The sequence below is a fragment of the Sus scrofa genome, chromosome 8, assembly GCF_000003025.6.
Source record: "Sus scrofa isolate TJ Tabasco breed Duroc chromosome 8, Sscrofa11.1, whole genome shotgun sequence".
Lineage (NCBI taxonomy): Eukaryota > Metazoa > Chordata > Mammalia > Artiodactyla > Suidae > Sus > Sus scrofa.
Genome location: NC_010450.4, coordinates 19440144 through 19452811, shown reverse-complemented (window position 1 = coordinate 19452811; position 12668 = coordinate 19440144). Strand labels below are relative to the sequence as shown.

The 12668-nt window shown below is 49.2% G+C and overlaps 1 protein-coding gene across 1 annotated transcript; it reads left to right on the top strand.

Moving 5' to 3' along the window:
• LOC100622121 (C1GALT1-specific chaperone 1-like) lies at positions 267-3472 on the top strand. Its single transcript, XM_005666565.2, has one exon. The coding sequence runs from the start codon at positions 1620-1622 to the stop codon at positions 2574-2576; it is 957 nt and encodes a 318-aa protein (XP_005666622.1). The 5' UTR covers positions 267-1619; the 3' UTR covers positions 2577-3472.

Genomic DNA, 12668 nt, shown 5'->3' with positions numbered 1-12668 from the left:
TCTGGCGTAGGCCGGCAGCTCTAGCTGCGATTAGACTCCTAGCCTGGGAACCTCCATATGCCACGGGAGTGGCCCAAGAAATGGCAAAAAAAAAGACAAAAAAAAAAAAAAAGAATTATTTGTGGGAGTTTCCTTGTGGCACAGCAGGTTAAGCTGGGCCAGGGACTGAATCTGGCATTGTCACTGCAGCGGCTCGGGTCACTGCTGTACCACAGGTTCCATCCCTGGCCTGAGAATTCTATACATTGCAGGTGCAGCCCCCACCCCCAAAAGAATTGTGTAGCATATGCGCCTGAGAATGCACCAGGGACACGTGTGGTGTCATATCACACTCTCAAGCCCTCTGTAAGGGGGTTCTTTCACTCCTCCGGCTTTTGTAGCCGAGGCCAATCAGCGTGGGACCAGGACTTGGCTGAGATCCCTCGAAGGAGTGAAAGACAGCTTAGGGATTCTACACCTGGCCTCAGAGTGGTTATTCTGCTCACTGCCTCTTGGCAGCTCTGGAAGGTGCCCGGAGCAACTAGGATTCAGGAGGAATGAACTCCAGCTAATGCTTTGTCTGCCAGAAAATTCTTGACAGCACCACCAACTAGTGTTCACCAGGCAGGTTCTTCCCCAGAGGAGGCAAATTACCAATGACCACTGGTTGCTTTGACGTGGTGATGGAGCTGGACGCCTGGGAAAAAGAACACCATTTTTTTTTTTTTTTTGGCTGCGTCCATGGCACGTGAAAGTTCCTGGGCCAGGGACTGAACCTGTACCACAGCAGACACCACCAGATCCTTAACCCACTGCACCACAGGGGAACTCCAAGGGAAACATTTTTGCTGCATGTTCTTTTCCACTTTTGAACTTTGAGCCGTCTGAATATAATTATTAGCTACTCAAAAATAAATGCTAATATTAAAGTTCAAAAAGAGAAAAAAAGAACAGAAAGACTTACGAATTATCTTCAGGAGAATCCCAGAGTGAATTAGCTCCTAAAGACGTTCGGTTTCAGCAAACTCTCCGTGGGTCCCCCGGATCAGTCTCCCCTGGCTGCGGAGGGGAGGCAGCCTCTCCTGGGTTAATTCCCCCTTGGGGCTGCCTTCCAGATTCCCCAGATCTATGACTTTCTGTTCCTCTCAGTTAGACCTGGAGCGACACTTCGCCTACAAGGCTTTCCTCCGGGTCCCCAAATGATCCAGAACAAGCGTTCACATGACAGCTCCCAAGAATCCAGAGAAGTCGTCCTCCGCCTGCCCGCTTTCTCGGTTCATTGGAGGGAAAAAAAAAGGAACATCGCAGTGCACAGCTCACATCTGGGATTAACTATGGAACCTAAGGTGACACCAAACCCACCACGCCCTTCTGAGTGATCATCAGGTCCTTCCTTCTGGTTGGGGGAGAAGCTCGGAATCAAGCATTATTCTAAAATAGGGCGCAGGGCCGGCGGCCCCTCCTAGCAGCTCCTCTTCCTGCCTCCGCCCCCCCGCCCCTTTAGCGACACCAACGAGAGGACACTGCCTGCATCTAGAGCAGCCCGACCAGGAACGTAATCGGGTGACGCGCAAACGTGGGAGGAAAGCCGTTAGCGGCTGCGCTTTCCCGCCCCTGAGCCGTTCTCGTCGTGGGCAAAAATGCTTCCTGAAAGCATTTCATTTTTGAAGGGTGTAATGCTCGGAAGCATTTGCTGTGCCTTGATCACTGTGCTAGGACACATGAGGATTGGTCATGGAAATAGACTGCACCGCCACGAGCACCATCACCTACAAGCTCCCAATGAAGAAGAGATCTTGAAAATTTCAGGGGATGAACGCATGGAGCTCGGGAAGAGCTTTCGGGTATACTGTCTCATCCCTGTAAAACCCAAAGATGTGAGTCTCTGGGCTGCAGTGAAAGAGACGTGGACAAAACACTGCGACAAAGCAGAGTTCTTCAGTTCTGAAAATGTGCCGGTGTTTGAGTCAATTAACATGGAAACAAACGACATGTGGTTGATAATGAGAAAAGCTTACAAATACGCCTTTGATAAATATAGAGAGCAATACCACTGGTTCTTCCTTGCACGCCCTGCGACGTTTGCTATTATTGAAAACTTAAAGTACTTTTTGTTAAAAAAGGATCCATCACAGCCTTTCTATCTCGGCCACACTGTGAAACCTGGAGACCTCGAATATGTGAGTGTGGAAGGAGGAATTGTCTTAAGCAGAGAATCAATGAAACGACTTCACAGGCTTCTCAATATTCCTGAAAAGTGTCCTGAACAGGGAGGGATGATTTGGAAGATATCTGAAGATAAGCAGCTAGCCATCTGCCTGAAATATGCCGGTGTGTTTGCAGAAAATGCAGAAGACGCTGAAGGAAAAGATGTATTTAATACCAAAGCTGCTGGGCTTTTTATCAAAGAGGCAATGACCAATCACCCCAACCAGGTGGTCGAAGGGTGTTGTTCAGATATGGCTGTTACTTTCTATGGACTGACGCCTAATCAGATGCATGTGATGATGTATGGGGTATACCGTCTTAGGGCGTTTGGGCATATTTTCAATGATGCATTGATTTTCCTGCCTCCAAATGGTTCTGACAATGACTAAGCAGTGAAGTGAGAGCATGAGTCTGATTGCTATGTAGGCCATGTGCCATGTGTTGTCATCATTTGTAGTAGCAACTACATATCCAACATGGTATGTTTCTTTTCTTTGTTTTTTCTCCTTCTTCAGTTTGGTGGCACTGGTTCATTTGCACACTGAAGTTTAGCAGTATATTTTTAAATAGGATGCGTTAGGTTATTTTTTCTTAAATCACATATGAACATTTCAAGTGTGTTGGAAAGAAATGTTTAAGAATAATAATTTTACAAATAAAGCTTAAATTTATAAATAATATACTTATGTGATAAATCTAAATTATGAACATTAAAAGTCTGGCACACATTTTTGCCGATTGGTTAAAAATAGAACTTTTTAGCTCTCTAAGATATGCAAATGAAATCTCTCTGCGTATTTGTGATTAAAGTACAACTTTAAAATAAATAAAATAAAACAAAACACAGCAGGTGGTGTCACGAGGTGAGGAGCCACCCAGTCAAAGAATCCAGAGACCAAGGGCAGGTCCCGGCTCTGACACCAACCCACCGCCCTGGGCGAAGCTCTGTAGCCCTGAACCTCTGGGTCCGTGGACTGTTGCCTCAGACCCTCCTGAGTTCTAGCCCCTCATTCTGGGCTTGTCTTCTGAGTCTCTCCTCCATCCCTGGATTCAGTGTCAGACCCCCAGAGACAGGTCGTGGGCAGGGCACCACTCCCGCAGGCGGGCTACGCTCCTTTTGTTCGTCCTCCGGCGGAACACAGGTCGGTTCCAAGTTCCGCACTTGTCCCTCCCTCCACCCTCTTCTGACATCGTGGAGGCTGCTTCAACCAGTGATGGTCACTCCTGCCTTTGGCCTCGCAGGGCACGTCTCTCTCGCTCCTTTTTTCTTTTTCCTTTTTTCCTATTTAGGGCCACACCACGACCTATGGAGGTTCCTAGGCTAGGGGTCGAATCAGAGCTGTGGCTGCTGGCCTACCCACAGCAACGCCAGATCCAAGACTCGTCTGCGACCTACACCACAGCTCACGGCAACGCTGGATCCTTTAACTCACTGCGTGAGGCCAGGGATCGACCCCGCATCCTCACAGATACTAGTTGGGTTCTTAACCCACTGAGACACAACAGGAACTCCAGCTCAGGTCTCTTTTCATCTGTCCTACTGAGCTGGCCTGGGTGTGATCCCTTGCTAGCTCCCCAGGGCTGGTCTGGGGCCCTCAGAGCATTGAACTATTGAAGGCAGTTTAAAACAAGCGGAGATTAAACCCCACAGACTGGGACCCACATACTAGGAAAAGTTCCCAAGCCTGTTCTGCAAAGTGCTCCCCTCCCCGTCACTGGTAGGTGTTCAGATTGTCTCGCCCCGCCCTGGTCTCAACTGATTGGAGGAAAGGAGACAACGGACATGAGCTAGACCAATCAGTGCCTTGCCTGGAAAAGCTGAAATTGTTCTAAGAGATTCAGACAGACTGTGGCTGGATCAGTCAAGAAGTCCTGAGGCTGTGGACAGCCGTTTTCTACCTAGGATGCAAGGAAAGTCAGTTTTCAGGGAAAGAGAGAGAGATGAACAAAGTAGAAATATAAAGAGGGCTCAGAATGGGACTTGGAGACAGTCGGGTGGGCAGGCCTGTCCCTGGTTAGGTCATGGTCAGGAGCTGGCAAAGAACAAACAGGCTTCTGTGCATCGCTTTCCAAACCATGCCCCTGTTCCCTATGGAAGGGTGACCTCTCTCCACTGCGAGTCACCTTGTAGGGCTAAGTCATGCCAGGCACCGCCACACTATGTTAGGGGGGCAGCCAGGTCCTTCTGCCCACCCCAGGGACCACCATGTACAGACCTATATCCTGAGCTGAACAAACAGAGTGGCAAGTGACTGCCCAGGACCCGTCACCCCAGGTGACTGGATCGTGGTAGCTGCCTGGGCTGCTCCTGCTGGGTTTCCTGATTTTATCTTTTTCTTTCTTTTTTTTTTTTTTAAAGGGCTGCTCCTGTGGCATATGGAGGTTCCCAGGCTAGGGGTCAAATCAGAGCTGTAGCCGCAGGCGTAGGCCACAGCCACAGCCACTCGGGATCAGAGCCACCTATGTGACCTACACCACAGATCCCAGCAATGCCAGATCTTTAACCCACTGAGCGAGGCCAGGGATCAAACCTGCATCCTCATGGATGCTAGTCAGATTCGTTAACGGCTGGGCCACGACAGGAACTCCCTCTGCCTAAATTTCAGTGGCTTCCCCCTGACCCTAAGATAAAATCCAAGCCCCCTCTTATGGTTTACGAGGCTTCCCGATCTAAGCCCCTGCAGTTGTAAAGCTTGAGATTTTCCCTCTGACACTTCCTGCACCAGACATGCTAATCGTTTCCCTGGTTTTTCAACCATTTATTCACTGATTCTTTTTTTTTCTTTCCTTCTTTTTTTATTCATCCACTTATTAATTCAACAAAGATGTACTGAGCTCTTGCCATGAGCCAGGCACTGATTGTTCAATAAGATAAACAGGATTTCTGCTCTTCGGAGGCTTGCACTGGTCCGGCTGATTCCTGTTCATCTTCGAGACTTCAGCTTAAATATTAATTCTTCCAGGAAAGGTCCCTCTCCCCTAAACCAGGATAAGTCCCTCAGTGTGTGTCCCTAGATTGCCTGGTTTGTCTCTGTATAACGTACACCACCTCCTAGTGCTGTTTAACCACCCTCGTCACTGCCAGACTGTCAGCCCCATGGGGATGGGCACAGGCTCTCTCGCTCACTCGCCTCTGTGTCCCCAAGCCTGGTACCTAACAGACACTCAAAAACAGCTGATGAATGAATGAATACCTAGATGAAGAGCATTATCCTCAGCAAATACACATACTTCTGGCTTTCCCACAGGACTATAAGCTTTTTTTTGGGGGGGGGGAGGGCACCTGCAGCATATGGAAGTTCCCGGGCTAGGGATCAAATTGGAGCTACAGCTGCTGGCCTACACCACAGCCACAGCAACGTGGGATCCAAGCCACATCTGCGACCTACAGCACAGCTCATGGCAACGCCAGATCCTTAACCCACTGAGCGAGGCCAGGGAGCCAACCTGTGTCTTCATGAGTGCGTTTCCCCTGAGTCAGATTCGTTTCCCCTGAGCCACAACGGGAACTCCCCAAGACGATAAGCTTTAAAAAGGGAAAAAAAAAAAAAAAAAAAAAAAAAAAAAGGTAGGAAAGACCATGCCATGTTTATATTTTTCTCCCAAGAGCTCTTACATTAGTGCTCAATGAGCCCTGGTTGAATGGTTGGGTAAGTGTGTCTTCATGTAGGAAATGAGAGTTAATAAGAATAGGAGTTCCCATGATGGCTCAGCAGTTAATGAACCCGACTAGCATCCATGAGGACTCGGGTTCGATCCCTGGCCTCACTCAGTGGGTTAAGGATCTGGCGTTGCCGTGAGCTATGGTGTAGGTCGCAGACATGGCTGAGATCTGGCGTTGCTGTGGCTGTGGGGAAGGCTGGCAGCTGTAGCTCTGATTCGACCCCTAGCCTGGGAACCTCTATAAGCCGTGGGTGCAGCCCTAAAAAAAAAGAGAGAGGGTTAAATTGACACGCTTCAGCTATCAGAAGAGTATGTGGCACATAATCAGTCTTTAACAGATCTCAGCCATTACAGTTGCTATTGTCTGGAATGACTGGCCCGAGTTCAAGGAAAAGAACCCCTGCTCTGAATTCAAGGCCAAGTTCACTTCAGGATGTAAAATTCGGCACATGCTAAATTGGGGAATAGATTTCAAGACAAGATTATGGAGTTCTGGATAAGAAGTAACAGCAGACCTGCCTGTGGTCACTTTCTTTTTTTTTTTTTTTTTTTTTTTCGTCTTTTGTCTTTTTTGTTGTTGTTGTTGCTATTTCTTGGGCCGCTCCCGCGGCATATGGAGGTTCCCAGGCTAGGGGTCTAATCGGAGCTGTAGCCACCGGCCTACGCCAGAGCCACGGCAACGCGGGATCCGAGCCCCGTCTGCAACCTACACCACAGCTCACAGCAACGCCGGATCGTTAACCCACTGAGCAAGGGCAGGGATCGAACCAGCAACCTCATGGTTCCTAGTCGGATTCGTTAACCACTGCGCCACGACGGGAACTCCAAGTGGTCACTTTCTATTTGAGAGATAAAGGCAAGTCACCAGAGATCCTGCCGTGGCGCAGTGGAAATAATTCCCACTAGCATCTGTGAGGATGAGGGTTTGATCCCTAGCCTTGCTCAATGGGCATTGCCAGGAGCTGTGGTGTAGGTTGCAGACGCGGCTCGGATCCCGAGTTGCTATGGCTGCAGTGTAGCCCGGTAGCTTTAGCTCAGATTTGACCCCTAGCATGGGAACTCCCATATGCCGTGGGTGCAGCCCTAAAACAAACAAACAAAAATGGTATGAGGCTCTGTAGAATGTTCACACCCAGTGTGTTCATGCATCTATTCAAGAAATATTCATGAGCACCTGCCATAGACCAGGAACTGTCGTTGGGGGGAGGACACAGGGGTAAGTAAGACAGAGGGGATCCTTGTTCCCCTGGCATTTACATTCTAGGTGAGGAAGAGACCTTAAGCTAGGAAATACTTCCATGGACAAGATAAGATTATTTTATTTATTTAATTATTTGGCCGTGCCTGCGGCATGTGGGAGTTCCCAGGCCAGAGATCGAACCCACGCCCATGGCAGCAAGCCAAGCCAGTGCAGCGACAATGCCAGAGCCTTAACCCACTTCACCACAAGGGAACTCTGAACAAGATAACTTTAGATAAGAATAGTTGATATAATATATAGGGAAACCCATCAGAACGCTGCAGCGGAATGGTGAGGGAGACAGTGCCCGGAGGGAGTAAATGATAAGGGGTGGCCATGGGAGGCAAAGGCCTTACCCAGCAAGGACATCAGAGGTCCATGCCCATCCTCCTTCCTGCATTCGCCTCCCCCTCTCTTGGCTCCCAGAGCTGCCCCACGCAGCTGGAAGTCTCCCAGGCCCAGAGAGCCCCTGACCAGCTTCCCTGAGGGGAGAAGAAAAAAACAAAAGCACCACATTCCTTTGTGGCAGAGGCATTTGAGTCAATGCCAGAGTCCTGCTTTCTAGAAGGAAGTTTTCGCAGGACCTGGATGAATGCCTCTTGCAGTGAATCTGAAGGCTGTCCAAGGGTGACCCAGAAAATACACCTACAATGGGTCAGCAGCTTTCAGGGAAGCAGACCAATTTATCCCTCCAAGTTTAGCAACCAAGGCTCTGCCTCCACATACCCCGGAGCTGATAATTAAACAGTGGCAGACACTCATTCAGCAGAAGCTTCGAGGCTGGTTTAGCCCGGATGGGCTCGACACTCAGGCATCAGAACACTTGGCCACAAAGCCTGACACTCTGACAAGCAGCCTCTCAATAATTCCTCTGGAGCCAGCAACCATCCCGCTCTGGCTCGAAAGGGCAGTCTGTGACTCCATCGTGCCCTCTGCCTGCCAGCCCTCCCAGAACGATTACTTCTTTGTCCTCTGGGCATCTGGCATCTTATTCTAAAGGCTGGTTTAAAAGCTCCCACCTGCTTCCACCAAAAATGTTGGAGTAGATTTGTTTCGCTTCACATGCCTCAGAAACGTGCATGATCCCATTTAAGGAGTAGCTTGATCTAGTCTTTAGAACCCAAATCAGGAGTTCCCATCGTGGAGCAGCAGAAATGAATCCAACTAGGAACCATGAGGTTGCGGGTTTGATCCCTGGCCTTTCTCAGTGGGTTAAGGATCCAGTGTTGCCGTGAGCTGTGGTGTAGGTCGCAGACTCGGCCCTAAAAGGACAAAAGACTAAATGAATGAATGAATGAATGAATGAATGAATAAATAGATAAATAAAAACAACCCAAATCAAGTTGGTCATTCCTTAATTCCTAGAGCACAGCCCGTCCTGAGATGGACAAATTCCTAATCAATATTATCCTAGAGAGAAGTCAGTTTTGGCTTGTTCAAAGTATACAGAGATGGGTTCGTATAAGAAATAATAACAGCAATTCCCACATATGAATTCTCTTAAGCCAGCTCAGACCCTTCGGCCAAGGGGGACACATGTGCCACTAGACACCTGGCCTCTGACAGAAGCCAGCATGTGCAAGGCGGAGGCAAGGGAGGGGCTGTAACATCAGACCTCAGGGGGCAATGCCCCCTCCCCCTCTGCCCAGCCTTGCAGGTGGAACAAATGCACTGAACAACTACTTATATGAAAAGTGTATTGGGAGCTCCTGTTGTGGCTCACTGGGTTAAGGACCTGACGTTGTCTCTGTGAGGACAGGGCTTGATCCCTGGCCTCTCTCAGTGGGTTGAGGATCTGGTGTTGCCACAAGCTGTGGCATAGGTCAGAGCTGCAGTTCCAATTCGACCACCAGCCTGGGAACATCCATACACTGCAGGTTTGGCCGTAAAAGGAAAAAAAAAAAAAAAAAAGGAGTTTGTTGGAGTCCCTTAGTGACTCAGCAGGTTAAGAATCTGGCGTTATCACTGCTGTGGCTCGGCTCACTGCTGTTGTGTGGGTTTGACCCTTGGCCCAGGAACTTCCACATGCCAAGGGGCATGCCACACACAAAAAAGTGTTATAACATCATGTAACAGGTCAGTAGAAAATCTCTCTCTCTCTTTCTCTCTCTCTCTTGTTTTTTGTTTGTTTGTTTGTTTTTGTCTTTTTAGGGCTACACCCCCAGCACATGGAAGTTCCCAGGCTAGGGGTCGAATTGGAGCTGCAGCTGCCAGCCTACACCACAGCCACAGCAATGTCAGATCCGAGCCACGTCTTCCACAGCTCCTGGAAACACCAGATCCTTAACCCACTGAGCGGGGCCAGGGATTGAACCCATGTCCTCATGGGTGCTAGCCAGGTTTGTTACCACTGAGCCACAATAGGAACTCTCTCTCGATCTCCCCCTGCCAAGTACCACAGCAGCACTGTCTATGGAAGCTCTGAAAGAAATCTGGGAAGCCACAATGAGCTTGCAGTGCTCACTCACCTCCGAGTTAACTTGAAAACGGGTGTGTATTTCAAGAGACAAGAATTCACTTGGCAAGTTCTATCAAAGGACTATTTTCCCCCAGAGGGTACTTGCTGCGATTTGGCATATATATGAATCCCCGAGTATTCCCTCCGTTACTGCTGAAGTGGAACTAAGGGTCCATAAAGTGTGAAATGAGAAAGGGCCGTGGGTAGTGAGCAGCTTAATGCTAAAGACTGCTGGGGTGTGTGGCTGGACTTCCTCATTCTTACAGCTCCCGAAATCAGAATCCAATAAGCAATGCTTTTAAGACTGCATGATAGAATCTGCCCCAAATGCTTTCTAAATAAGGGGAATGTGATTTGGGGGTGGGGTCCCGATGGGGGGGGCAGAGGGGGTGCGATGTAAAAGCCAGAAAAGCCTTAGTGATAGGGAGCTCTCCCAATAGCTTTACTGATTTGCAAAATTGCTAATAATGTGCATGATTCTTCCCTCCAAACTGGTTTTCTTACTGGGTCTGAGCATCTGCACGAAGTCCACAGCCAGTTTGTTGTTTTAGGGTTTTCTTTTAACTTGAATCCCCACTCACCTCCCACCAACCATCAAAGCCAGCTGATTCCATCTCTCCACTAACTCCCGAGGCCACCCCCTCCTCTCCAGGAGGAGAGCCAGGTACCTGCTGTGGTTCAGGGTCCAGGAATGCCTCGCAGGGCTGTGAGTGGTCCCGTGACCCTGCTCCCTAGGACAGCCTGGCCCCCCACAAACCCAGCCTCCCACCAGCGGAACGCAGGCTCCCCAGCCTTACAATGTTCTGTCTCGGAAGGACCCATGGAGGATTCTTTCTTGTCTCCTTCCGGCCAACTAGGGGCCCTTCTCCCAAATGCCCCTCATACATCTCCCTTGTGAGGGATCATGCTGAGTTTAGTTAGTTAGTTAGTTAGTCTTTTTAGGGCCGTACCCTTGACATCTGGAGGTTCCCAGGCTAGAGATCAAATCAGAGCTGTAGCCGCCAGCCTACGCCACAGTCACAGCAACAAAGGATGCGAGCCAAGTCTTCAACCTACACCACAGCTCACGGCAACACCAGATCCTTAACCTACTGAGCGAGGCCAGGGATTGAACCCCCAACCTCATGGTTCCTAGTCAGATTCGTTTCCGCTGCACCACGATGGGAATTTCCTGTTATATATTTTTTTTATTTTTTAATTTTTTTTGCTATTTCTTGGGCCGCTCCCGCGGCAGATGGAGGTTCCCAGGCTAGGGGTCGAATCGGAGCTGTAGTCACCGGCCTACACCAGAGCCACAGCAACGTAGGATCCGAGCCGCGTCTGCAACCTACACCGCAGGTCACGGCAATGCCGGATCGTTTCACCCACTGAGCAAGGCCAGGGACTGAACCCGCAACCTCATGGTTCCTAGTCGGATTCGTTAACCACTGCGCCATGACGGGAACTCCCTATCTGTTATGTTTTAAAAGCTAATATACACTAGGTGCTTAATATATGCCAGACATTATGCTAAATAGACTCTTTCTTTACAGAAGCTGTGTGCAATACATATTATTATTCTTCCCGTTCTATGCATATACATGAGGAACTGAGGTTTGTAGAATTGACATAACTGGCCCTAAGTTAAAGAACTAGCAATAGGGGAGCTGGGATAAAACCCCACTGGTCAGACCTGGAAGCCTACCCTTAGAATTGCTGTGTTCTGCTTCCTTGAAGGCCAGAGTCTTCACATTTTAGAGCAGGAAGTGACCTCAAAGATGAGCTACAGAAAATTTACTGGTGCCTCCATTTTGCTGAAACTAAAGTCCATAGGGGTTGTGTGAACCACCTGAGGTCAAACAGATGGGTGCAGAACTGGGATTAAAGGAGAGAAAGAAAGACGGAAGGATGGGGGAAAGGGACGGGGTGGGGGGGGAGAGGGGAGGATGAGCCCAAGACTTTTCTCTCATTGGCCATGAGGGCGATGAGAATGTGCCAGCCCAAAATACACCACTTTGGCAGAAGGATTATTTTGAGCTGAAGGCAATTGAGAGGCAGCAGATGCAGGAAAAGCTCTTTATCCTCCCCCTTTGTGTCTAAAAATGTGGGATAAATTTCCCTTTATGAAGATGTCTCTGCTCCCCTCTTCTATACTAGGCAGAGAAGATGACTCATTGCTAGACAAGGTAGGACTTGAATCTGCATTAAGCAACCTTGCTGGAAGAACACTGACCTTCCGTTAATTTCACCCACATGTTTCCCTTCTCACAAGTTTCCTCCCCTAGAAGCCCTACCTGTTCCTTGGTCATCGGTTCTCAACAGATTTTTCAGTCTTTGTTAAACTGGTATATAAACTCTCAGGTCTACTTGGCTTCCTTTTTTGTGAGACACTCATATATACGTAAAAATTAAAGCATTAACAAGTAACATTTTCATGCCTTTTAATTTGTCTTGGGTCAGTTTAATTTGCAGGGCCCTAGGTCCGGAACCTGAAAGGGTAGAGGAAAGTTTGTGTCTTCATGACAGTTGGAAAAGCCTAAATTCATCATCATAAGGATGGTCAAGAAGTCAGCTGGGTCTTCAAACCTGGAGCTCAAGGGCCAGGCTGGGTTTACACTGTCGGTTACGCTGCCAGCTGCATCTTCTATTCCAGGAGCCTTACTAGACACTGGCTCTCCCCCACCTTTCCTATCCTATGGACCCCCCAAGGCCTGGAGGCCCTCCCCCCCGTAGAGTTTCTAGAGCATAGCCACTTGTCTCCACCCCTTTTACCTGCACCCTGAGCAGGTCCACCATCGTCTCTCCCATGGATGGAGAGCAGCCTTTGACCTGGTCTCCCTGGCTCCAGACTTGCCCCTTCTTCTAACCCGACCTCCGTACTACAGCCAGGGCCGTTTGGTCATATCCTTCTCCTGCTTAAATATCCTTTCGTCGTTTTCCTTTGCTCCAAACTCCAGGCTTCCCCAGGCTCTGCTTGGCCCCGGCTCAGCTCCCCAGGACCATCTTCTGCAGCTGGACCCGCCATGTGCCACGTTCCCTCCCGTCTCCCTCTCTGACACACGCGATTTCCTCTGCCTGGGGTACTCTCCGTTCTCTCACCTTCCTCACCCCTCTGATTCACCCCTGCATTTCAGGTCTTCC